Genomic DNA, 27,066 nt, shown 5'->3' on the forward strand with positions numbered 1-27,066 from the left:
AAGGCACAGAGTCTAGTGGACTCATAAGAAAGTCTCACAATCTGCTGAGTCATCCTTAGGAAAACATGATACTGAATACAGCCTCCTCCTGAGACCTGGGCCCAACTGGTCTGGGAAAATCTCATCGGGGTAATCAAGGAAACAAGATGCCTAGACAACAAAAAATTACAAATTACATTAGGAAAAACAAAAATATGGCCCAGTCAAAGGAACAAACTTCAACTGAGATACAGGAATTGAAACAACTAATTATTAATCAAAAAATCTCCATAATCAATTCAAAAATCAAAGGCAATGAGTTGAGGGAAGATATGGCAAAAGAGATGAAGGATATAAAGAAAACAATGGGTGAACATAAGGAAGAACTTAAAAGTTTGAAAAAAAATTGGCAGAACTAATGGAAATGAAAGGCACAACAGAAGAGATGAAAAACTCAGTGGAGACATACAACAGCAAATTTGAAGAGGCAGAAAAAAAGATTCATGAACTGGAGGACAAAACATTTGAAATCCTACACACAAAAGAACAGATAGGGAAAAGAATGAAAAAATATGAGCAGCGCCTCAGGGAATTGAATGACAACATAAAGCACATGAATGTATGTGTCATGGGTGTCCCAGAAAAAGAGAAGGGAAAGGGGGCAGAAAGAATAATAGAGGAAATAATCACTGAAAATTTCCCATCTCTTAAGAAAGACATAAAATTACAGATCCAAGAAGCGCAATATATCCCAAATAGAATAGATCCAAATAGACCTACACCAAGACCCTTAATAATCAGATTATCAAATGTCAAAGACAAAGAGAGAATTCTGAAAGCAGCAAAAGAAAAGCAATCCATCACATACAAGGGAAGCTCAATAAGACTATGTGCAGATTTCTCAGTAGAAACCATGGTGGCGAGAATGCAGTGGTATGATATATTTAAGATACTGAGAGAGAAAAACTGCCAACCAAGAATTCTGTATCTGGCAAAACTGTCCTTCAAAAATGAGGGGGACTTTAAAATATTCTCAGACAAGCAGACACTGAGAGAGTTTGTGAACAAGATACCTGCTCTACAGGAAATACAAAAGGGAGCACTACAGACAAATAGGAAAAGACAGGAGAGAAAGGTGTGGAGCATAATATTGGGTGATGGTAGCATAATAATGTAAGCACACTGAACAAAGGTGACTCGAGTACAGTTGAAAGAGGAAGGTTAGGGGCACGTAGGACACCAGAAAATAAAGACTGGGACCGTGTAACTTATTGAAACCTACAGTAATCAATGATTGTGATTAAACATACAAATACGCTTTTACTGAGGGAGAACAAATGAATGACAATTTTGGAAGGAGTTAAAAATGGGGTGATATTAGGGAAGAAATACAATCAATGCAAACTAGAGTCTATTGCTAATAGTAACATTGTAACAATGGTAATATACCAAAGCTAAATGTCTATAAGAGGGGGATATAAGGGATGGGTATGTGATTCTTGGCATTGATGTTGTCTGCCTTTTTTATTGTATTTTAATTTTATTTTTTCTTTTGTTGCTTTTCAGTTGTCATTCATTTTTGTATTTTTTCTTTTTATTTTTTTCACCTCTTCCTCTTTCTTTGTGGAAGAAATGGAAATGTCCTTATACAGATAGTAGTGGCGAATGCATAACTATGTAATCATACAGGGAACCACCGATTATTTAATTAGGATGGAATGGAATGTGTGGTTTGTGAATAAAACCACCCAAAAAATAAACAGACGCATATAAGTGCTGGAGAAAATGTGGAGAAATGGATATACCTAATCACTGTTGGTGGGGAAGTAGAATGGTGTAGCCCATCTGGAGGACGGTGTGGTGGTTCCACAGGAAGCTAAGCATGGGGTTGCCATATGGTCCTGCAATTCAGTTACTGGGTGCATACTTGGAAGAACTGAAAAGAGGGACATGAATGGACATTTTCACAGTGGGGTTTATGGTGTCAGTATTCACGATTTGCAGTGGATGGAGGTGGCCTAAGGGTGCATCGATTGATGAACAGAATGGTGAACTGTGGTGTATACATACAATGGAATATTGAGCTGCTACAGAAAGGAGTGAAGTTGTGAGATGAATGGACTTTAAGGACAGCATGATGAGTGAAATAAACCAGAAATGGGAAGAAAAACATTATAATGCCTCACTCATATGGACTAACTATAATGTGCAAACTCTGAGAACTGAGACTGAGAGCATAGGTTCTCAGGGCTTATTGTAAAGGTTTCTAGATTGTAAGCTCTTACAGCAGTTATACCTATTCCTGAGTTTTAGTGGTTATTTCTAAATTCTGAGATGCTGAGCTCTTTGTGTATAACCTGGTCAGTCCCTGGAACTTTGGGTATCTGTATGACACCTGAGACTTAGAGCCAGAGTCTGACAGCTATGATTGTCAGCAATACCCCATACAGTAAATGTCAAGGGGTCTGAAAAAAGAGATCAGATTTCAATTAGACATATAAATGAAATGGGCTTGTTTAGGACTAAGGTAAATCAGACTGAAGGGTAAAGGACAATAGTGATAGTGTTTTTAAAACTTTGACTTCTGTGTGAGACCAAAAGAAGAGATGTTCATTAGGTGGAACATCTGTATTTTTTGTAACACAGTATATAATTTAACCTGTATGGTCAGTTTATGCAAACAACATAATTACATGGAAGGTTGAATAGGAAGTGAAATCCAGTTGCTTTGTACAGGTTAGTGTGAAGCCTGAATACATAGAGTAATTTGAGTAGAAAATAAAAATGTATTTGCAAAGCTCCCTTGAGGGACTGGGGGGAAATGTGGAAATATTAAATTTCCCCACCTGGGGAATTAATAGTCTCACAAGCACTGGGGACTACCAATTTAGAAGGCTGAGTCCTCCATCTTGGGGCTTGCCATTATGAAGCTTGTTACTGCAAAGGAGAGGCTAAGCCCACTTATAATTGTGGCTAAGAGGTACCTCCAGAGAACCTATTTTCTTGCTCAGATGTGGCCTCTCTCTCTAGCCAACTCTTCAGGTAAACCCATTGCCCTCTCCCCTATGTGGCACATGACTCCCAGGGGTATAAATCTCCCTGGCAACATAGAACATGACTCACAGGGATGAGCGTGGCCCTGGCATTGTGGGATTTAGAAAGCCTTCTTGGACCAAAAAGGGGAAGAGAAATAAAACAAAATAAAGTTTCAGTGACTGAGAGATCTCAAATAGAGTTGAAAGGTCATTCTGGAGGTTATTCTTATGCATTACATACATATCCCTTTTTACTTTTTAGTGTATTGGAATAGCTAGAAGGAAATACCTGAAACTGTTGAACTGCAACCCAGTAGGCTTTATTCTTGATGACAATTATATAACTATATAGCTTACACTGTGTGTCCTTGTGATTGTGAAAACTTTGTGGCTCCCACTCCCTTTATACAGTGTATGGACAGATGAATAGAAAAATGAGGACAAAAAGTAAACAAATAATAGGGAGTGATGGGGGTATAGGATGTTTCTGGTGTTCTTTTTTACTTTGTGTGTGTGTGTGTGTGTGTGTGTGTAGTAACGAAAATGTTCAAAAATTGATTCTGGTTATGAATACACAACTATATAATGGTATTGTGAACAACTGATAGTACACCATGCATGACTGTATGGTATGTGAATACATCTCATTAAAATTGAATTAAATAAAAATCACAGTTTCCTCAACTGACCCTTCCTATCCCTCTTCCCTGCCTTATTTTCTTATCACTATCACTTATAACTGTTTAACATGATCTAGTTGGTTATGTCTTCCCACATTAGGGCATAAGCTCCATAAAGACATGATTTTTTTTTTTTTATTTTTGTTAACTACTATTCCCAGAAGCTAGAACAATGCCTGGCACACAGTAGCTGTTCAATAGTTATTTACTGAATGAAATGATATGTAGTAATGTAATAATAATAAGCTCAAAGCAAATACCAGTGATGTTATTTTTCACACAGTACTAAACTTTTTTTTTTTGCTTTCTATTAAGATTTTAGTTTACCTGTCAATGCAAACTTACAGTTACCATACAATTAGGATATATTCTTTTCAAAGAGTATTTTAATACAGGTTTTCCCTTAAGCCATATAATCAGATTAAAAATTACAACTACCTTATTTAAAGCATGTCCAACATGGGGGTCACCATTTGCATAAGGAGGTCCATCATGAAGACAAAATTCACTCTTTACTTTTCTTTCTCTTTGCCACGAATAAAGTTCTAAAAATCCAGATTTCTGTTTAAAAAGAACAATGTCTTAATATGAAATACACACTCCTAAACTTTACCATAAACAGCTAGTACCTGCTTGTTTCTTGTCTCATTCCAATCTATTAACTCTGAAATACAAGCAATGAGATTTCAAAAATGCACATCTGAGCACTCTTCTCTTAAAACCCATCAGTAGTTTCCCCATTGCTTTCAATGGAACACAGGAGTCAGAAAGAATAAGATAAAAGCCTATGGGGGAAGGAGGGGGAGATCTTTAGGGCCTTCATTGTGGGTGGGTTATGAGGAGTATTGAGGACTGCCCAGGAATTTAGTGGTACGAAACCTTTGTGATGTCAACACCTGTTACTCCCCAAATCGGGGCCACTTATTGCAATACCACTCTCCTTCTGTCACCCACTGTGTGACCTTAGCCAAGTCGCTTGGCCCTTATGACCCTGTTTCCTCATGTGAAACAACTATGAATAAACTCACAGCACTGGTATAATGATTAAATGAGAAATCATTTGAAATTATCAGTTAGTTAGAAAGCACTAACTAAAACATGTTAAAAACTGGGATGCATACTCGATACATGCTGGTATCTGAATATGCTAATTGACCCCTAATATCCCACCCCTGAACCTGCTATCATCACTGAGGACTTCTAGCAGATAGCTCACTTATATTTCAGCCAAAAAATATATATATACATACACAAACACACACATATACATATATAAATAAAGGTTTATACAGATACAGGTACATAGGTATACATATATGGGAAGCGCATAATTTCCACCCGTCTGGTACAACCCCTATTCAGGGCATGGAGCCAGTGACCGTGTCTCACCACGCCACCTAGCCCTGCCGGGTGCCGAGATGTGGGTCGCTGGGGTATGGTTCCCGGGTAGGGTCGGGTCTCCCATTGGAGGCCCCACTTCCTGCCCCCGCCCTGGACGCGCCGAGACGGGGTTTGTACCTGCTGGACCTCCAGCTCAGTATCCGGCTGCTGGCGGCCCAGCAGCTTCATGGAGAAGTTAGTCTGCGGTAGCAGCACCGTGTCCCGATATTTGCCTCTGTCGGGGTTCGGCAGCTGGTTAGTGGCACCAGTGACCGACCGCACCAGAAGCCTCCTAGACCCTCGCCATCCCAGGCGACAGGGAAGGAGGGACGGCCCACATAGGTTTCGAGCCACGGCCAGGACCGCCGTCCCCGGCCTGGGAGGGCACAGTCCCCAACGCATGGCGGAGCGCCCTCAGCCACCCTAGCTCCCGCCCGACTCTTGAGGAGCTGGAACCCCAGAAAAACTCCGAATCGGGCGGAGGAGGCGGGACCCCTGAAAACCTCCGCGAGGTTGTTGGGAGCGCGCACGCTCACGAAGGGAGGAAGGGGCGGGCGAGGCGAACAGCGCAGCCATCCAGGCGGTGTGGAAACCGAACCACCTCCGGGTCTTGGCCACAGCCAACGCGGGGCGGAGCCGGCTCCGAGGGCCAGGCAAAGGGTGTGGCTCGGCGTGGAGGAGTTTCTGTTCTAAAAAGGATGTCTTGCTGTTTAATATTACGAAAAAATTGTTGCCCTTTCTCTCTGCGGTTCTCATTGCCTGTAATGCACACAAACATGGTCAGGTACAAAAAGGTGCTCCTCAAATATGTGTTGGATGTCTAAACGAATGAACAATTTCTTTTAACTTTCGAGAATGCAATAAAAATCTTAAGTAGATTTTCTTCTGTGTCTCGAAGAATCAAAAATCATGGACATGAGATTACAAGGGGTGACAGTGTGATTGTGAAGACCTTGTGGCTCACACCCCCTTTATCTAGTGTATGGATGACTAAAAAAATGGGGATAAAAACTAAAGGACAAATGGGGTGGGATGGGGGGATGATTTGGGTGTTCTTTTTTCACTTTTATTTTTTGTTCTTGTTCTGGTTCTTTCTGATGTAAGGAAAATGTTCAGAGATAGATTGTGGTGATGAACGCATAACTATGTCATCATACTGTGGACAGTGGATTGTATACCATGGATGATTGTATGGTGTGTGAATGTATTTCAATAAAACTGAATTTAATAAAATAAAAAAAAACGGTATGTACCATTAAAAAAAAAAAAAGAAAGAAACACAAGAAGGTATGGATAAGTTAGAAAAAAGTCTAATTCTGGCCATGGATTTTTTTACTCAAACACTGAGGGGCTGTGAGTGATTTTTTATGATGAAGAATTCACAATATTTTAAACAGGAACAGCAGCGAAGATATATGATATCAACATTTATCATTACAAACATTTTTTGAAATTCATAAATATTTATCTGTTTGACTGGAATACATTGCAATCCCCAATTTTCTTTTTAACAAAATATATTATTTTCCTTTAATAAAATAAAATTACTGAAAAAAAAAAAAATCATGGACATGACACATCAGGTCAGAAAGAGAGGAAATCTCCCAGTTCCAAACGCAAACAGACAGAAAGCGCTAGCCCAGTGGTTCCTAACCTTTGTAAACTTCTGAGGCCTATCCTCAGACTCCTAGGGTTTCAAGATTAAGACGCCATAATGGCAAAGCGGTATCACTAATCAAACAAACATTTTAACGGGAGTGAGCTGTTTAAAGAGGGGTGGAAGACACCTGCAACCAGTCACACCTTTCGCTTTTACGCGAAGCAACGTGACCCTACGATGAGCTGGAAGAAGACACGGAAGCGTGGAATTTTCCAGCGGGTCGGGAGACTGAAAAACCCAGAAAGAAGTAGCTGTTCTACGCCTGCGCCGAATTTTCCGCATGCTCAGTAACTGAGGTACTGTCTCCCGAGGTCCCAAAAGAGACCTATTGATTAGCCGGGAAGCGCAGTACTGGACGCCGCGAGGGACCTGTCGCTTGATACCGCGTTGTTTTGTTATTATTGTCCCTGAAGTGTCTTTCGTCTAGTTTTGTTCCAAGTTTGTCACCGTAAGTAAGTTTCTACTCTTGCCAGCCAGAGCGACAGCCTTCGGCTTATCTGAGTAGTTTATTGGCCTCTTAATTCCACTCCTTGGCTCAAGCATGAGGAAATCCCAAGGAACTTATGATTAAAAATATATATATACGTGAATCAGGGTCACTCTTCAGATTTCCTAATTTCGGACTTAGAATCTTGAGTGTCAGCATTTTAATTGTTTATCTGTACTTTTATTTCCGTGCTATTTGTTGAAGTAATAACAAGGCAAACCTAGACATAATGTTGATTAGTGCACCAAATTTATATACAGCTTTGCGCCTAAAATTAAATTTCATTAACGTACGTCATGTTTTCCTACTGTCTTACTGGTTTTAACTCATTGTTTTTTTAAAAAAATCCGATGTGTGTATTATATTCTAACAGAATGACTGATTTTCATGTATTCTTTTACCAAGTACAGTAATCATAAGATTATTAAAAGAAATGGGAGAGAAATTATTTTTTGTTGCAATGACTGAGGTAACAAGCAAAGTCAGATTTACCGGGAGCAGGGTCTTGTACATTTGGCGAAAGAGATATTTTAAGAAAGAACTTACAGTGCTTTCCAAACTTTGTTTACCGTCTCTTCAACTATTTGCCATTTGGGAACTATGTACTACAATTCCATCTTTTGTGTGTGAAGACATGGCCCAGGATAAGAAATGCCCCAAGGTTTCTTTTTTTTTTTTTTTTTTTTTTTTTAATTCAGTTTTATTGAAATATATTCACAAACCATACAGTCATCCATGGTATACAATCAACTGTTCACAGTATGAACATATAGTTATGCGTTCATCACCACAATCTATTTCTGAACATTTTCCTTAAATCAGAAAGAATCAGAATAAGAATAAAAAATAAAAGTGAAAAGAGAATACCCAAACCATCCCCCCATCCCACCCTAATTGTCATTTAGTTTTTACTCCCATTTTTCTACTGATTTTTCTTCAATTTTTTAACTTTGTTTATCAAAAAATTAAAAACAAACAGGCAAACAGCAACCAAAAAAAACCCCACAACATTTCAAACAAAGCAATGGGTTAAGGAGAACAAATAACCTAAAATAACTACTTTGCTTCCAATATGTTCCTACCATACCCCAAGAAAATTAATAAACCATGTCCAAACAGAGGAGTAAGAAAAACAAATAATCTAAAATAACTACATTGCTTCCAACATGTTCCTACCATACCCCAAGAAAATTAACAACCCCTAAGAAAACAAAGGAATAAGAGAAAAAAAAAAACCTAAAATAACTCTATTGCTTCCAACATGATCTTACTATATCCAAGAAAGTTTACAAACCATAATCATTCCTGAGCATTCCCATAACATTGAGATTACCCTCCATAGTTTATCTCTTCTTATTAGATTATCATTCCCCCTCCACTAATTGGTATCTCTAGGTCCCCTACATTCTACAGTATAAAACATTGTACATTTTTCACAGAATTCACATTAGTGGTAACATACAATATCTCTCTTTTTGTGCCTGGCTTATTTTGCTCAGCATTATGTCTTTTTTTTGTTTTTGTTTTTGTTTTTTTTAATCTTCATTTTATGAGATATATTCATATACCACACAGTCATACAAAACAAATCGTACTTTCGATTGTTCACAGTACCATTACATAGTTGTACATTCATCACCCAAATCAATCCCTGACACCTTCATTAGCACACACACAAGAATAACAAGAATAATAATTAGAGTGAAAAAGAGCAATTGAAGTAAAAAAGAACACTGGGTACCTTTGTCTGTTTGTTTCCTTCCCCTATTTTTCTACTCATCCATCCATAAACTAGACAAAGTGGAGTGTGGTCCTTATGGCTTTCCCAATCCCCTTGTCACCCCTCATAAGCTACATTTTTATACAACTGTCTTCGAGATTCATGGGTTCTGGGTTGTAGTTTGATAGTTTCAGGTATCCACCACCAGCTACCCCAATTCTTTAGAACCTAAAAAGGGTTGTCTAAAGTGTGCGTAAGAGTGCCCACCAGAGTGACCTCTCGGCTCCTTTTGGATTCTCTCTGCCACTGAAGCTTATTTCATTTCCTTTCACCTCCCCCTTTTGGTCAAGAAGATGTTCTCCGTCCCACGATGCCAGGTCTACATTCCTCCCCGGGAGTCATATTCCACGTTGCCAGGGAGATTTACTCCCCTGGGTGTCTGATCCCACGTAGGGGGAAGGGCAGTGATTTCACCTTTCAAGTTGGCTTAGCTAGAGAGACAGGGCCACATCTGAGCAACAAAGAGGCATTCGGGAGGAGGCTCTTAGGCACAACCATAGGGAGGCCTAGCCTCTCCTTTGCAGCAACCGTCTTCCCAAGGGTAAAACCTGTGGTAGAGGGCTCAACCCATCAAACCACCAGTCCCCTATGTCTGTGGTCATGTTAGCAACCATGGAGGTGGGGTAGGTGAATACCCCTGCATTCTCCACAGGCTCCTCAAGGGGGCACTGCATCTTTTTTTTTTTCCTTGTTTTTTTTTTGTTTTTTTTTTGTTTTTTTTTAACTTTCCCTTCTTTTTTAAATCAACTGTATGAAAAAAAAGTTAAAAAGAAAACAAACATACAATAAAAGAACATTTCAAAGAGACCATAACAAGGGAGTAAGAAAAAGACAACTAACCTAAGATAACTGCTTAACTTCCAACATGTTCCTACTTTACCCCAAGAAAGTTACCTAATATAGCAACATTTCTGTGAACTTGCTCCTACTATATCCATCAGAAATTAACAGACCATAGTCATTCCTGGGCATCCCCAGAACGTTAAATAGCTTATCTGTTCTTCTTGGATTATTGTTCCCCCTTCCTTAATTGCTCTCTATTGCTAGTTCCCCTACATTCTACATTATAAACCATTTGTTTTACATTTTTCAAAGTTCACATTAGTGGTAGCATATAATATTTCTCTTTTTGTGCCTGGCTTATTTCGCTCAGCATTATGTTTTCAAGGTTCATCCATGTTGTCATATGTTTCACGAGATCGTTCCTTCTTACTGCCGCGTAGTATTCCATCGTGTGTATATACCACATTTTATTTATCCACTCATCTGTTGAAGGACATTTGGGTTGTTTCCATCTCTTGGCGATTGTGAATAATGCTGCTATGAACATGGCGTGCAGATATCTGTTCGTGACACTGCTTTCCGATCTTCCGGGTATATACCGAGAAGTGCAATCGCTGGATCGAATGGTAACTCTATATCTAGTTTTCTAAGGAACTGCCAGACTGACTTCCAGAGTGGCTGAACCATTATACAGTCCCACCAACAGTGAATAAGAGTTCCAATTTCTCCACATCCCCTCCAGCATTTGTAGTTTCCTGTTTGTTTAATGGCAGCCATTCTAACCGGTGTTAGATGGTATCTCATTGTGGTCTTAATTTGCATCTCTCTAATAGCTAGTGAAGCTGAACATTTTTTCATGTGTTTCTTGGCCATTTGTATTTCCTCTTCAGAGAACTGTCTTTTCATATCTTTTGCCCATTTTATAATTGGGCCGACTGTACTATTGTCATTGAGTTGTAGGATTTCTTTATATATGCAAGATATCAGTCTTTTGTCAGATACATGGTTTCCAAAAATTTTTTCCCATTGAGTTGGCTGCCTCTTTACCTTTTTGAGAAATTCCTTTGAGGTGCAGAAACTTCTAAGCTTGAGGAGTTCCCATTTGTCTATTTTCTCTTTTGTTGCTTGTGCTTTGGGTGTAAAGTCTAGGAAGTGGCCACCTAATACAAGGTCTTGAAGATGTTTTCCTACATTATGTTCTAGGAGTTTTATGGTACTTTCTTTTATATTGAGATCTTTGGTCCATTTTGAGTTAATTTTTGTGTAGGGGGTGAGGTAGGGGTCCTCTTTCATTCTTTTGGATATGGATATCCAACTCTCCCAGCCCCATTTGTTGAAAAGACCATTATGAGTCAATTCAGTGACTTTGGGGGCCCCCAAGGTTTCTTTTAAGGAAAAACTTTAGGGGACCCTTGGAGAGCATTTTGAAAGACAACATCCCTGATGTAAATTTTCATTTTGTCGTTTTACTAGATAATTAACTCTGATGATGAGATTTTTGTTCAAATTTTCCAAGTTCTTAGCTGTGTTCTTAGTCTCTTGTACAGCGTTCAGAAAGGGAACTTTGTAAGGAAGAAATGTTATCCTTCCTCTCATTGGTGTGCTGATCATTGGTGTGCTTTTCAGAGCCTCTATTTTTATTATAATATCAATAGATTCTTAAGTTAAATTATTTAAAAATGCAAAAGGAAATATGATTAAAAGTAAAAAAATATTTGTTTTCCTCTCTTCTTTAACCCTACTCCCCAGAGAGTCATTAATAATTGTATGTTCTTCCAAATATTTTCAATCCGTGTGCAAGTATCTCTATATACCCCTCCCAGAACCCTTAAATATGAATACATAGGGTTGCTTTTTCCGTTTGTTTACCTTGGAGATCTTAATAGATTAGCAGACATAAATTTACATCCTTCTTTTTTATAGCTGCATGATAGTCCATTTGTGAATGTACCTTCCATTATTTAATCAGTTACCTACTAATGCACATTGAAGTTGTTTCCACTCATCTGCTATTTCTTGTTGTGGCCAGCGTTGTCATACATACATAGTTGTAGATCTGTAGATTTATTTAGTATTTCATGGAAGTATAACTGGTTCAAAAGACATGGACATTTTAATAAAGTTTTCAAGTCACCTCTTAAGAAGTTTCATCACTTTACGTCGTTGCTAACAATTATCAGGGCCATGTTCTTTCACATTGTGGCCAGCATTGGGCAAACTTTTTTTTTAATGTATGCCAATCTTACAAATACAAAATCATTTCTCATCATTTTCATTTTTATTTCTTTCATCTTTAGTTAAGTTGAGCATTTCATGTATTTATTGGCCTTTGCTTTTCCAGGAATTGCCTGATCATGCACTTTGTTTTCTTTTGGATTATTCGTCTTCTACATATTGATACATAAGAGCTTTTTATGTAACAGCAGTTAGCTCATTTGTTTCATATGTGATAACAAAATTTTTTCTCATTTAGTTAATTTTTATTTTGTTTATGGTATTTTGGCTATGCAGAAGTTTTAATTTTTATGCACTCAAATTTATCAGTGTATTCTTTTATGGAGTCTTGGTTTTATGTCATGCTTCAAAAAACCTTTACCACATTTATAAATATTTCACTCATGGTTTATTCCATACTTTTATGGTTTTGTTTTTTACTTTTAAAATCATGCATTGATCTAAAATACTTACTGATACAGGAATGCAAAAAGGGACCCAACATTTTTTTTAAGTGGTTAAGAATTGTCCTAACACCATTTATGTACAATTGACTTTCCCCCATGATTTAAATACCAACTTTAGCACATTTGAATCTATCTCTGGAATTTATTTCCTTCCATTAATTTGTTGTACTAATTTTGCCCTAGGGCTAAACTGTTGTAATTAGTATAGTTTTGGTTTGTTTGTTTTTTTCATATTTATTACATGGTAACATATATACAATATAAAATTTCCCATTTTAACCACGTTCAAGTGTACATTTCAGTGATCTTTATTACATTCATGATGCATTGCTTCCATCACAACTGATCAAACCAAAACTGTTTGATCATTCCAAACAAAAACTCCATACCCATTAAGCATTAACTTCTCATTCTGTCTTCCTGTAGCCCTCAGTAACCTGTAATCTACTTTTTGCCTTTATGAATTTGCATATTCTAGGTATTTTGTGCAGCTGAAATCATGCAATATTTGTTCATTTTGTCTGCTTATTTCATTCAACTTTTCCCAGCAGCATTAGTTAAAGAGACTTTTCTTTCCCCATTAGTGGACCTTACAAATTGGTCATAGATGTGTGGGATTTTTTCTGAATTATCAATTCTATTCCATTGGTCTGTATGTCTATCTTTATACAATACCACACTGTTCAAATTACCACAGCTTTGTAATAAGTTTCAAAATCAGGAAGTATGAGTCCTTTAACGTTGTTCTTCTTTTTCAAGATGGTTTTGACTTTTCAGGGCCCCTTGTCCTTCAATGTGAATTAAATGATTGTTCTTTGACCATAGAAGGCTGTTGGAATTTTTATTTGGATTACATTGAATCTATAAATCACTTGAGATGAATTGGCATCTTAAGAATAGTCTTCCAATCCATGAACATGGGAGGTCTTTACATTTACTTAGGTCTTTAATTTCTCTCAGCAATGTTTTGTAGTTTTCCACATATAAAAGTCCTTTACATCCTTGGTTAAATTTATTCCTAGATATTTGTTCTCTTAGAAGCTATTATAAATAAAATTGTTTTATTGGTTTCCTTTTTGGATTGTTCATTGCTAGTATATAGAAATACAACTGATTTCTGCATGTTGATTGTGTACCTTGCCACTTTTCTGAATTCACTTATTAGCTTTAGTAGCTTTCTTATAGATTCTTTGGGATTTTCTATATGTAGTATTGTGTCATTTGCAGACTGAGATAGTTTTACTTCTTCCTTTCCAATTTATTTCTTTTTTTTGTCTGATTGCTCCTGCTAGAACTTTCAGTATGGTGTGAATATTACTGGTGAAAGTGGACTTCCTTGTCTTGTTCCTTATTTTAGAAGGAAAGCTTTCTGTCTTTTCCCATTGAATATGATGATTTTTTCATATATGCCCTTTATCATGTTGAGGAAGTTCCCTTCTAGTCTTAGTTTTCTGAGTGTTTTTTATCAAGAAAGTGTGCTGGATTTTGTCAAATGCCTTTTCTGCATCAATTGGGATGATCATATTTGATTTAATTTTTTCTTCCATCATTCTCTTAACATGTTTTTCTTAAGTTGAACTACCCTTATGTTGCTGGCATAAATCCCACTTAATAGCACTGTATAATCCTTTTAATGTGCCTTTAGATTCAATTTACTAGTATTAAGTTACTATAATTGTATGTCATATTTTGTTATTGGGTAGGGGGATTATGTCCTCATTGTTCTTTTTTTAGAATTTTCTCTGTTATGCCCACATTTTTGTTTTCCAGATGACTTTGAATTTTAGTATCATTTTGTTGAAGTTCCAAAGAAAAAATAATCTTAATGTTTTGATCAGGAGCTCATCATTTATTTTTAGATACCAATCCTCATATGCTCACCATCTTTTTATTGAATTGACAGTGCCTCTCCAGACTATGAGAAGAAACTGTTCATTTGGTTCCTATTATTTTCCATCCCTCTGAACTTGCCCCATTTGCAACTGTAAAGCTTTCTGATATGGATGAAATGTTAGGTTGGTTCCCTTAAGAGTTCTACATCATGTTTCATGTCTACTCGAATCCTAAAGCCCAGAATGTTATGAAACAGAACCTGTACTGTAATTCAGGGTATGTCGTTTTCATATTACATCCCCAAGGTCAAAATACTGTTGGAGAAGCTATAGGAATTTTTTGCCCTTCACATTGTCCTAGTCTCCCTACGGGATAGCCAGTAATAAGGACAATCCTAATTATAATGGCTAGTTAGTGCTTACCTTATATCAGGAAACTTTATAATTGCTTTACATATTAATAATCACAACAGCCCTATGCCATAGGTACTATTGCTATCTCCATTTTACAGATTGAAGCACAGAGAATTTAGGTGGCTTTCCCAAAGTCACACAGTTGACAGATGCCAGAGCCACAATTTGAACACAGGCAGTTGGTTCCCATGCCCGTGCTCTTAATCACTGGGCTGTTTTTGAGTAAGCTTTCAGTAAGATAGTTGCACAAAAGGTAGAGTTTTCAGACCCAGGAGGTATAAAAGTGATAGAAACTCAAGTACAATGGGTGTAATTTGAACTGTTGTAAGCAAGTTATCAACTTGCTTGCAGATGGTTTGGCCTTGTTCTGCATCCACTCCGTCAAAAGGTAATTCTCATTTGGGGTCCAGGAGAACAATTAAATAGCCAGCTAATAAGGAATCTCTTTTTACAGATTTTGTGCTCTGATAATATGATTAGCCTCATTTTCTTTACACTAAGAACAAAAATGCATTCATTGGCTTAAAAAATATGTAAGAAAATATTAGGGCTAGGAGATAATATTTATTAATAATTCAGTTTCAGCCACAGAATAGTTTAGAAATATTGGAAGAAATGTTTTCTTATTTGTCAGCTAAAGGTGATTTGTGGAATCATTGTTGTGCTTTACATCAAACCTCATTTTCTTCCATTTTTGTTTCTTATGAAACTGATGTTAGCTGTAAGTGGTGGTTCATAAATACAGTAAACATTTTGTGAAGAAGGTAGAGAAAAGAAAAAGGATGAAAGTTTTTCTTTGGAAGAAAATGCCATGGACTTGGCAAGCATATGGGGAAGTGCTTTACTTATATTTGAGGCCTGTCAAGGCTCAAAGGATTACTGAAATGCTTCAAAAGTAAATGATACCTGTGAAAAGTTATAACAACACATATAGTGAGGGAAAAATGATCTGCCTTTCACAAATGGAGCCTTATATAACATGGAGACTGACTGAACACCCATAGTGGTTTAGACATCTGGATAGTACAAATTAGTTGCCTGAAGACTACTTTTCCAGTGCAGAAGAAGTCAGATATATGACTGGTCATGGACACAAGGAAGTAGAGGAAAGCCAACAAGGTATTTGTTAAATTATTTCTCCTGTTTCAGATATTTGGGGTGCTCCTGAATTAGTAATAATCGTATCCAGTTTAATTATTCAGGGTGTAACACCTAGTATGCCAAGAAGATTAATCTAGCCTGATTATAAGTGTAAGATAATAGAATTCAAGTATAAGGAAACCCATTATACTTTCATCTCTATTCCAGACAGGTATTGGTCACAGTATGATATTTATTACCCATCAGTTCCAATTCTATCTTCCTTCTGAAGATTTTCAAATACTTTGCTTGTTTCCTGTATCGATTATGTTCATAATCCTTAAATAAAAATTGGGGTAAAGAAAAAAGATGTAAAGAGGTTAAGAGGCACATCAAATTAAACATTCAGTCAGAAATTAGTGGTAGAATAATGACTGTTACTGAATCGAGGTTTATAATATTGTCTTTTATATTGTATATTTTGTTTCCTTGTTGCATTAACATAACATTGGCTTGATTTGATTTAGAGGTAAAAGAATTTTTATCAGGAGTCGGAGCAGTGGTACAGTTGTGCAGTTGTGGAAGAGAGTGGCTTTTAAACTAACCTCCTGTTGATTATTTTCAGGTGAGCTGGCTCTTTTCAGCAGATAAATTTCCAAAGAAGGGTGTCAGCGATGGACCATCTATTGACAGTTTGAGCAGCTGGTGGAATAAGTCCTTCATTCCTGAGGGGAATCTTGAGTGTTGCATCACAGCATCCAACACAGTGACTAAACTTTCAGGATTTGAATTTTTAGTTTCAAAGCAGAATATACTTGATCCTAAAGGCTGGTTGTTTTCTGTTTTTGTTTTTTTTTTCCATTTATTTCATTGACACCAGCTACTTCTCTGACACCCATTGCTTTCCCAGATGATTGGTCTTTGCTCCAGTTAGTATGTTGCTTGTTTTCTTTATTTGACTACTGATGAGGATAAGGGGAAATACCCAACTGATTAATTAACTTTCATTTTGAAACACTTTCAAACTTACAGCATAGTTACAAAAATAATACAAACCCCATACAAAGAGCTCCAACAGACCCCTACTCCCCAGTCCCCCCAGATACCCAGATCCACCAATTTTAGCATTTTGCCACATTTACCATATCATTCTATCTACCCATCTATCAATCTACTTATCAATCCATTTTCTGAACACTTGAGTGGAGGGTGTATATATCCTCCTCCTCCTTAAACACTTAACACTGTCATGTACATTTCCTACAAACAAGGACATTCACTTACGTAACTACCTTAAGCGCATTTACCAAGTTCAAGAAATTTAACATTGATATACAGCTTACAGTCTATATTCCAGTCTTTTCATATGTCTCAATAATGTCCCTTTAAGGCTTTTATCCTCCTTTACTAGAGTCTATCTGGCATCATGTATTGCATTTTTTATTGTCTCTTTAGCTGTTCTTGACATTTAAAAAAAAAAATGTGGCAGCATATATACAATATAAACTTCCCCATCTCCAGCACACCATTGAATGGGATTAATCGTATTCACACTATTGCAGTACCCTCACTACCTTCCATCACTAAAACTTTTCCATCTCTCCGAATAGAAACCCTGTACCCATTATGCATTAACTCCTCCCCATTCCACTGGCCCCCTGCCCCTGGCAACCAGTACTCTTATTTCTGTCTCCATGAGCTTGCATATTCTCCAGTATTTTCTTTGTAGTTACAATGGCACTTAAATTTAACATCCTAAATCTGTAACAATATTGTTTGTTTTCATACTAACTTAACCTGAATAGCATATACAAACTGTGTTCCTATACCTCTCCATTCCCCCCACCTTTATGTAGTTCTTGTCACGTGCTGAATGTTTATACATTGAGTCCAAAACCACTGATTTATCATTATATTTTATATATTTGCCTTTTAAAGATCCTGTAGGGACTAAAAGTGGAATTATGAATCAAAAATACAATAGGACTGGCATTTGTATTTGCCTATATTTTTACCATCCCTGGAGATCTTTATTTGTTTATGCATCTTTAGTCTATTGTCTATTGTCCTTTCCTTTCAACCTGCAGAACTCTCTGTAGTATCTCTTGTAGGGCCAGTCTGTTGAAGGTAAAATCCTCAGCTTTTGTTTATCTGGGAGTATCTTAAGCTCTCATTTTTGAAAGCCATTTTTGCTGGCTATAGAATTCTTAGTTGACAGTTTTTTGCTTTCAGCTCTTTAAATATGCCTTCCCATTGCCTTCTTACCTCCATGATTTCTGATGAGAAATTGGCATTTAATCTTCTTGAGGCTCCCTTGTGTGTGACACGTTGCTTCTCTCTTGAGGCTTTCAGAATTCTCTCTTTACCTTCGGCATTCCACAGTTGATTAATATATGTCATGGTGTGGGCCTATTTGGGTTTATCCTGTTTGGAGTTTATTGAGCATCTTGGATGTGTATATTTTTGTCTTTTGTTAAATTTAGGAAGTTTTCAGCCATTATTTCTTTGAATGATATCTCATTATTCTTCTGGGACTCCCATAATGCTTATATTGGTACACTTGATAGTGTCCCACAGGTTCCTCAGGCTCTGTTCACTTTTTTTCATTCTTTTTTCTGCTTCTCAGACCAAATAACTTCAAGGTCTTATCTTCAAGTTCACTGATCCTTTCTTCTGCTCACTCTAATCTGCTGTTGAATCCTACTAGGGAACTTTTAATTTCCATTACTATAGTTTTCAGACCAGTGTGGTTCCTTTTCATGATTTCCATCTCTTTGTTGATAATCTCTGCATTCATATGTCTTTTTCATGATTTCCTTTGGTTCTTTGTCCATGTTTACCTTTAGCTTTTTTACCATATTGTGAACCATTTTTTAAAAATCTTTGATATTTCCCAGGTTTGGGTCTCCTCATTGATGGTTTCAAATTCTTTAATCTTCTTTCCCTGTGCCACAGCAGTGTTTCCTGTCTTCGTATGTTTTGTAATCTTTTGCTGAAACCTGGACATTTTGATATTATGTTATATAAGTGCTGAATTCAGACTCTGAGGCATCTGTTCCTTAAGCTTGTATAGCTGGTGTTATGTTAGCACTTTCCTTGAATGCCAGGATCTAACCAAAAAAAAAAAAAAGGAAGGAAAAAAAGAAAACACCTTTCCCCGTCTTTGCAGATTGACCTGTGCAAGTGCTTTCCTTCAGGGTTTATCCATACAGTGAGTTTGGAGAGTAGCTCCAGGCCAAAGCATAAAGCTTTCCATACATGGGTCTTGTCTTGGCCATGCATGCTTGGCCCTAGGAATTTCCCTATCTACCTGGCTCTAAATATTCCTTCTTCTCTAAGGAAACAGTTTCATCATGGTCCAGGGCAAACAATCCTGTATGTCCTGAAGCCAGTAATCCCTTGCCTCGGACAGCACAACCTCACAGAGTTCTACAGATAGGTTCCTTGAGCTGCGTTCTACACACATAGCAAGTTCTGGGACGGTGAGTTCTCAGGCCATCACCGGACAAATTGGGCCAGATGTATATGCTCGAAGTGCACAAGTGTTGCTCTGCTCCCTTCAGAACTGAGACCAGAGATCTACACTAGGAGCACAGGCTGGCTCCACACCAATCTAGTGATGGTAGGAGAGAAGCCAACCAGGGCAACAAGAGATCCTAACTCTTTGAAATGGCTTTTTTCTTGATTTGGTGCTTGCTCTGCCACTGCAGTCACTTCCCTGTTTTCTGGAGCTTTGAGAAAGATATTTCTGCCAGTTCTTACTGGTTGTTCAAACTTCTAAGTGGGGACAGAGCCCTGAAGCATCTCACTTTGCCATCTTGATTGGAGTGAGGCTACCTAGTTGATTTAGTTTTGTTCAGTCTCTAAAGGAATATTCACTTGATTTTCAGGAAATAATTGTAAACACATGCAATCCCTCTCCTTTTTAATTACCCCACACATACACATATTTCCCTTATGTTATTCATAGCTCTCTTGGCACTTAACATTTTTATGTTATAGATATTAGATTACATTATTTTACCCCCAATCCCCCAAAATATTAGCTCAAGGGCAAATATTACATCTTATATTTTTATTCTCTAAAACACCTTCCACAACCTTTGTACATCACACACTTCATGCAGAGAACTTTTTCACATAATCAGCAGCCTGAGCAGGTTTCCCCTGTGCTACAGAATGTCCCATCTGTAACAAGAAAGCATACTAGGGGATTTACTGAGGAAACTAGTGCTGAAATGTAGTTTTACCCAAGCCTTCTTTAGTAAATCTTTTTTAAGGACATACTCAGTTAATTGGGGCAGTCCCAAGAAAGCACTCAATAAATGTGTTGAATTGAGCTCAAGTAAATAAAACCAGTAGTTGGCTTTGAAAATAACAAAACACTTTCCTCGACTTCTTTTAGGGCTTATCATGGCTTCCAGTCACACTGTGTTGATGCGGTTAGTTGCCTCAGCCTATTCTATTGCTCAAAAGGCAGGAATGATAGTCAGACGTGTTATTGCTGAAGGAGACCTGGGTATCGTGGAGAAGGTACAAAAGTCTAATCTCATTTCATACCAAGTTTATTCATGTTCATTGAGGTTTAGCTAAAGGACGTACTAATCTAGAGAGACTAACAGGTAAAGTAATATGGTCACTCCATTTGGGTGGATGCAAGACCCTTAGTTCAAATAGGCTGCATTTCTGCTTTGAAAATGACCAGATTTCCTACATCTAAGACCCAATGACTGGGCCTTCTGACCATTGTCCAACTCTGGGGCATTGTAACTGAGCTTCAAATCCTAGAGTCATCTATTGCGTGCAAAGCCATGCAATCCTTTGTGAACTTAACATGCTTAGCAAAACTGGCACTTAAATAAGAATCTTCTATCTCCAATACTTTAAATTTTTTTTCTTCTTGGTAAAGAAACCCAAAATAAAGTTTTTCTTTTTAGTATGTAATTAAAAACTTAGGTGAATTATCATAAAGATAGTTTATAGTGCTGGAGCTAATTAAAATATACTACCATGCATGTGTTTCAGTTTAAAATATAATTTCTTCCCCAAGATTTGGCCTTTTTTACTTCCAAATTTTAAATGTAATTTTCTGTATATTGATTAATCTTTGAATCTTTTCATAATCTTTAAGGAAGATTATATTGTAATTATGTCCAAGTGAGAAAATTAAAGGATATAATTAATTATTAACATTTTCATGTTTTGAAATAGAGAACACAGAATCTTTCAATTTATAAAGAACCAAATTTTCACATAGTTAAGTCACTCCCTTATGATAAGTCAGACATTATCTAAGGCACTTCCCATAAAAAAAGAGGTGATAGCTTGATATGTGAGTAAAAAACAACTTAGAAATGAGTTCACTTGAGCTACTTATAGGGCATTCAACATAACTGCTTTTAAAATTTAAGAATAAAAATCATTAGAACAAGTCTTGTGAAATAAATCTAATTTCCTTTTTTGATAGACTTATGTGCCTGATAGTACAGGAAGGAGATATAGGGTATCTTGATTTCAGCAAAACAAATTACATAGTCTTTCATTTTCTATTTAAAAAAAAGATTCAAGCCATTTCTAATTATATAGATGACATCTCCCAACCCTCATCCTGACCTCCTATTAGGTGTATGTATAATGAGATGAGCAGCATTGAACAAAAATGTTAATTCATGATTCATTTTCAACCTGAGAAAGGATTATTGGTGGCAGGTCAGAGGACTCTGCTCCTGACCTATCCTGTTCTTTTTAATCATTAATTTAAATACATTTTTTAAATTTATCAAATGCATCTTCTCAAAAATTTTGTGAAAGAGGATGATAGAGAAAGCATGTCTATCAGATTTGTCAATAAAATGAAGCTGGAATGGCTTGTTAATGTATTGGATGACTGAATAAGTATTCAAAATAGTGACAATCTGTGAGAAGAGTGGGCCAAATCAACAAGATATTATAACAGGAATAATTATAAAGTTCTGTGTTCATGTTGAAGTAATGTGGGATAAATATAATTGAAGTTCCTGTGAGAAAGGTTTTAGTTGACCATATGCAGGCTCAGTGATAAATCAACAATGTAATACAGCTGCTTTTTAGAAGGCTACTAATCCTGCTGTCTCTTCTTTGTAATAAAGTTTATCCTTTTATAAAAATTATGAAATAGAAAAAAATAGCATGAAATCGCCCGTCATACTACCACTGCCAATATTTTGGATTATTTCCTTCCCCATTTTTTCCTTAACAAGATTTACTTGTTTGGTATGATTTTACATGTTATGATTATTTTAGATATACAATTTTATATCCTGTAGCTAAGGATTAATAGAAATATAGAGTGTCTAAGTTAGAAAAAGTAGTAAGATTTTCACTGCCCTCTTTACTGTTCAGGCACATTCAATTGTTTATATCCACCTGTTGATACTTTATTTTTAAAGGAACAGGGCAACATCAGATTTCTCACACAAGGGATCCAGAATGTTGAGGTCTGACACCACCTAACCAGATAAATTACAATATGTCACAATCCTCTAAAAGCAAACTAGCAAGTGAAACTGTGGCTGTTAATGCCAAAACTTTCATGGTCTTTCACTATTGTGACTGTCTGACATAGGGACAAGTGAGGATATCAGAGGGGAGATTTATATTAAATATTACTCAGTTTATTTTCATGTTTTTTAAATTTAAAAAATAGAAATTCTTCCTATATACCAGTGACCGTTATGAGGACTACTTGAATTTTTAGGATTAGTGTTTAACAGTAATAGAAGGATCTATATAAAGAATATGCTTTGAATACCTAATTGTACAATATTTAACTGTGGCTGCCTTTAGAAATTTTGAATTTCTTATCACATAACCTGTTTGAACAAAAAGATGATGTCTAAAGATCTAATGAGAGATTTCTGAACTGGGAAAGAAAATACTCTATATACCTTAAAAACTCCTTTCCAAACTTTAACCACTATTAATCCCAGGGAGAAAAACAAAAAAAAAAAGCCAAGAAACTAGTTAACTCATTTGGTGTTACATTCCCTGAATCTAAACATTGACAGTGTGATTTAAATGATAAAGACACTCATGCATTAGGAATCAGTTTGAGGACAAAATTTCCTTTTTTTGTTGCAGACCTGTGCAACAGACCTGCAGACCAAAGCTGACCGACTGGTACAAATGAGCATTTGCTCTTCACTGGCACGGAAATTTCCCAATATAACAATTATAGGAGAAGAGGTAAGAGTTATCACAGCGGTATTTTTTTAATCCCTGTTTACCTTATGGATTTCTGGCTGACACTTTAATAGTTTATAAGCTACTGTTATGATTTGAAGCATTATGTCTAGTGTTTTAACACAGAAATAATTGTTGTATTCCTTGGATTTGCAAGAAATATCTGATTTAATGATATTTTACTCCATTCTCAATTACTGTCCATAGAAGATAAGGTTACTGTTAGAGCTGTAACATTCAGCATTAAAACTATAAGATGTTAGAGTTCTAGAACTTTGGGATAAAATTGTTTTGTTGTTGATGTTTTAATTAAGACATACTTATATACTTTTCCAAAGACTATAGCACTTTAAAAGTGAAAGAATTAATGTCTCATGTAATTGAGAGGATAGAATTATCTGATGCCAGAGCCACTTGTATAAATAAGTTTATAATACATAAAAGTTCTGTTTCTTTTAAGCCCTATTCAGGACAATGAAGTTGGGACACTTTTAGTCAACTTTGATGAACTATATATGGATTTTTTATGATTTTATTAGGTTTGCTTTAAAAGCTCTTCTAAACATAAATGGTAAATGGAAAATGACTAGTGAAAACTGTGATGCTGCATTTCATCTGTTACTGAGACAAAGTGTACTCTGTGTTTAGTTCATTATCCATCAGTATTGTCTCTGCTTTAGGATCTGCCTTCTGAAGAAGTGGATCAAGAGTTGATTGAAGACGGCCAGTGGGAGGAAATTCTGAAGCAACCATGCCCATCACAGTACAGTGCTATTAAAGAGGAAGATGTATGTTTCATACTTATACCTTCCTTTAATCTTTTTTTTTTTTTTGGCCATGGTAAAGGACGTAAAATTTCCCCATAATGATGAAAAGTTAGTAATTATAAAATAGGGACAAGTAATTATAATCTTTCAGAGCCATCAAAGAAGTGTAGGGCAACCCTATGGAATGTCTGATCTGTTCATTTAGAGTTCAGTTTCTCATCTCTTTGGTTCCCTCTCTACTCTGAAACTGTTATTAAAAATATTTTAGGCAGAAAATATTTTTTTATTTAGTAGATTTGGTAATAAAACTTTTAATTGGTAATTGGAGCTGGAAGAAGGTGAAATAGATTGTCACATATTTTTAGGAGGTCATAAAAATCACCCTGTTCACTTTTTACAGTTGCTTAAGTTTGATCTTAGACTCCAAATAACTATCTTAGTTCCCTAGTTTTAATTCACTAAGCACACATTCACTGAAGACTGACAGTGAATGAGGCATTTTGCTATGTGAAATGGAGGATATAAAGAATAGAATACATGGTGTCTTCTCACAAAGTCACATCAGGCATTATGATTCTAGTGGTAAATGGCCAGATATCCTGAATCATGTTAAAAGTTTGAGAAGAAAGGATTTCTTTTTTAATCAAATGCTGGTTTTTGACCCATTTATTTTTCTCTAACATATGTAAACTGTGCCTTTAAGACAATCAGACTGTCAATATTTAAAAAAAAAAAATCACTTATATATAAAAGTGAGTGACGCACACGCATTTTTGGAGCCACTCTGAAAATTTTCCCTGTCCCCAGAGCTTAGTGTGTTCATGGCATTGTACTTTGTGCTCAGGTGACAATAAACTTTTATCAGTTAAGCATTTCATATTTAAAATTCTTAAATCATAGTTTTCTGTAATAAATGGACTTTTATTGTAATTACAAAAATATTTCTCCTCCTCCTCCCCCTCCTCCTCCCCCTCCTCCTCCTCCTTTTTTAGCTTGTGGTTTGGGTTGATCCTCTGGATGGCACCAAGGAATACACTGAAGGTTGGTGTCTCTTGTATTTGTATTTGAGAGCAGTAGACTTGCTGCTTAGCTATAAGCATTTTATATTTCATATATCACATAAAAAGCCAGAACCATATTTTATTTCTCTTCCCTAAAGCTAATACTGTATTTGTGCTCATCCTAGCTAACTATTACTATACATCAGAGATTGTCAGGACAGAGAAAGAGAAAATTCATCTTCTGATTTTCCCTTACAGACATTCTACCAACCCCACACTCCTAATGTTCCCCAGATGAGAATCGCATATGAAAACCAGTGTTACCAAAGGGACTATATTGAACCTTCAGCTTTATTAGGTTCAAAAAAAAAGATAAAACCACAGCTGTACTGCCCTTGTTCTGCCACTACCACTCCATATCCATCCCACCCCCCTGCTCTACCACTTCTCCCTTCATCTGTGAATTACTTTCTCATTTCACAACCTCACCTTTAAAGATGGCTTTTATTAACATTGTTTATTTCTCCTTTCTGAAGTTACCAAAGATGAGAAAAAGTAGGAAACAAATTAAAAATAAAACTGGTAATATGATAATAAAAAGGGCCAGGCTTAGATACAGAGTTTTAGGTTTTAGGAGCATAGCATGAGCATAGAGTTTATGTTTGAAATGAAGGCCTCACAGGTTTTCTTATATAGGTTCTTAGCTTCAAGGCTTAAAAAAATTAAATGTCTCATAATAATTAGGGAAAAAAGAAAAACACTTTCCTCAGATGAGACATATCTATGATGCTTGAATCAACTACTATAGAGTGTGTATATGTGTGCGCATGTGTGTAGATATATATGTATATGTATGTAAGTGTGTGTATATATATATACACATGTATATGTACCAAAGAGTTTTTTAATTCGTTGAGAAAGAGGGATGCTCTATACAGGTTTAATGTTCATAAAAATGCCTAGATAGCTTATTTAAAATGCAGGTCTCAACCCTACCCCGAGTCTTTGGTACACTAGCTCTGGAGAGGAACCTGAGAATATGTATTATAAAAATTACACCAGTTGATTCTAATGCTCTTTGATAGTCCATGGACCCCTCTTTGAGAAACCTTGCAAGTCTAGAGATTTATCCAGGAATAGAGAATGATCCAACAGGTAGGAGTGCAGAATACATTGGAAAGTGGTAGAGAGGAAACCAAGGAATCTAGTGATAATGACTACAGAGTTAGGCTGGTTTATTTAATTGGTTTACAAATTGTACTAATGAGACCAACAGCTATCAACTTAATTAAGTGGCCATAGGCCCTACTTCTGTCTCTGGCCAGCTCTCTTAAAATTTGACTATTTTTGCCATAAGAATTGATCATAGATGAGTCACTGCAAGTCCCTTACCTTTACTGCAAAAAACAGCTTGGAGCAATTGATGTATTGATGACTAGTCATAGCATGAGAGATTTCTATAAGTGGACATTAATTTCTTCTTTGTAGGTCTTCTTGACAATGTAACAGTTCTTATTGGAATTGCTTATGAAGGAAAAGCGATAGCAGGCGTTATTAACCAGCCTTACTACAACTACCAGGTACTACTACTATAAGTGCTACAAAAACATTTTATTAGATAAGTAATTATAAGGTTTTTGTGATTTCTGATGTTATCTATACAAATGGTTTCTAGCCTGGTTGTGCATGCAATCATCTGGGGAGCTTTTCAAATTACAGATTCCCAGGTCATACCCCAGACCTATTGAATCAGAACCTTGGGGGGAGTGGGTACCAGGAATGTATATGTCTGTATATATTACTTAGATATTTTTATTACCCCTTATGTTTCAAATACTAAAGTTTAGGTACTAATGATATGGCTCTTGAATAGCTTAGTCATCAAGACACCTGATTTACAGGTGGTTCTTGAAGCATATTGAAGAAATCAACCATTTTGACCAAGAAAAGATGTTAGCCATGTTGTTTTCCAGTTTATACTGCCTAGTGCCTAAATTATAGTCAATGTTGATAACAGAACTTAATGTGCTCTTGCACTGTTTTCTCTTCTTCTAATCTGCATTGACTTTCTATTATCCTTCAAATAAATTGTCCTCCTTGGAAACAAGAGACTGATGTTATTCCAAAGCAGAAATATACCATTAAATCACATTAAATTTTAAAAGAAATTGATGAGATAAAGTATTTAAGATATTTACATTAGTATGACCTTGAAAGAACTTTAGGGGAACCAACCAACCAGAGTGGGGACTATTACTCCTGTATTTCCAATTTGAGTTAAGAACA

At 36.4% G+C, this 27,066-nt stretch overlaps 2 protein-coding genes across 10 annotated transcripts in view; one reads left to right on the forward strand and one right to left on the reverse strand.

Moving 5' to 3' along the window:
- IARS2 (isoleucyl-tRNA synthetase 2, mitochondrial) overlaps positions 1–5,609 on the reverse strand; it is a 98,226-nt gene extending 92,617 nt beyond the window's left edge. Inside the window, exons 1-2 of one of the 2 annotated variants that reach the window (XM_037823538.1) lie at positions 5,213–5,609; positions 4,133–4,255 (exon numbers count right to left, since the gene is read on the reverse strand). In XM_037823538.1, coding sequence (XP_037679466.1) covers positions 4,133–4,255; positions 5,213–5,476 — 387 coding nt within the window. In that variant the 5' untranslated portion in view covers positions 5,477–5,609. Of the gene's footprint in view, positions 1–4,132; positions 4,256–5,212 lie in introns of those variants that run through there. The other variant, XM_037823555.1, reaches the window with a different exon arrangement.
- A 1,414-nt stretch (positions 5,610–7,023) lies between these two features.
- Positions 7,024–27,066, forward strand: part of BPNT1 (3'(2'), 5'-bisphosphate nucleotidase 1) — a 32,915-nt gene continuing 12,872 nt past the window's right edge. Inside the window, exons 1-7 of one of the 8 annotated variants that reach the window (XM_037823619.1) lie at positions 7,024–7,182; positions 16,319–16,416; positions 20,197–20,324; positions 22,911–23,015; positions 23,693–23,800; positions 24,772–24,820; positions 26,269–26,360. In XM_037823619.1, the coding sequence (XP_037679547.1) occupies positions 20,205–20,324; positions 22,911–23,015; positions 23,693–23,800; positions 24,772–24,820; positions 26,269–26,360 (474 nt within the window). In that variant the 5' untranslated portion in view covers positions 7,024–7,182; positions 16,319–16,416; positions 20,197–20,204. Of the gene's footprint in view, positions 7,187–16,318; positions 16,619–16,664; positions 16,721–19,130; positions 20,325–22,910; positions 23,016–23,692; positions 23,801–24,771; positions 24,821–26,268; positions 26,361–27,066 lie in introns of those variants that run through there. The other 7 variants (XM_037823585.1, XM_037823610.1, XM_037823627.1 and 4 more) reach the window with 7 other exon arrangements.

Source organism: Choloepus didactylus, chromosome 2, assembly GCF_015220235.1.
Source record: "Choloepus didactylus isolate mChoDid1 chromosome 2, mChoDid1.pri, whole genome shotgun sequence".
In the NCBI taxonomy this organism is placed as follows: Eukaryota; Metazoa; Chordata; class Mammalia; order Pilosa; family Megalonychidae; genus Choloepus; species Choloepus didactylus.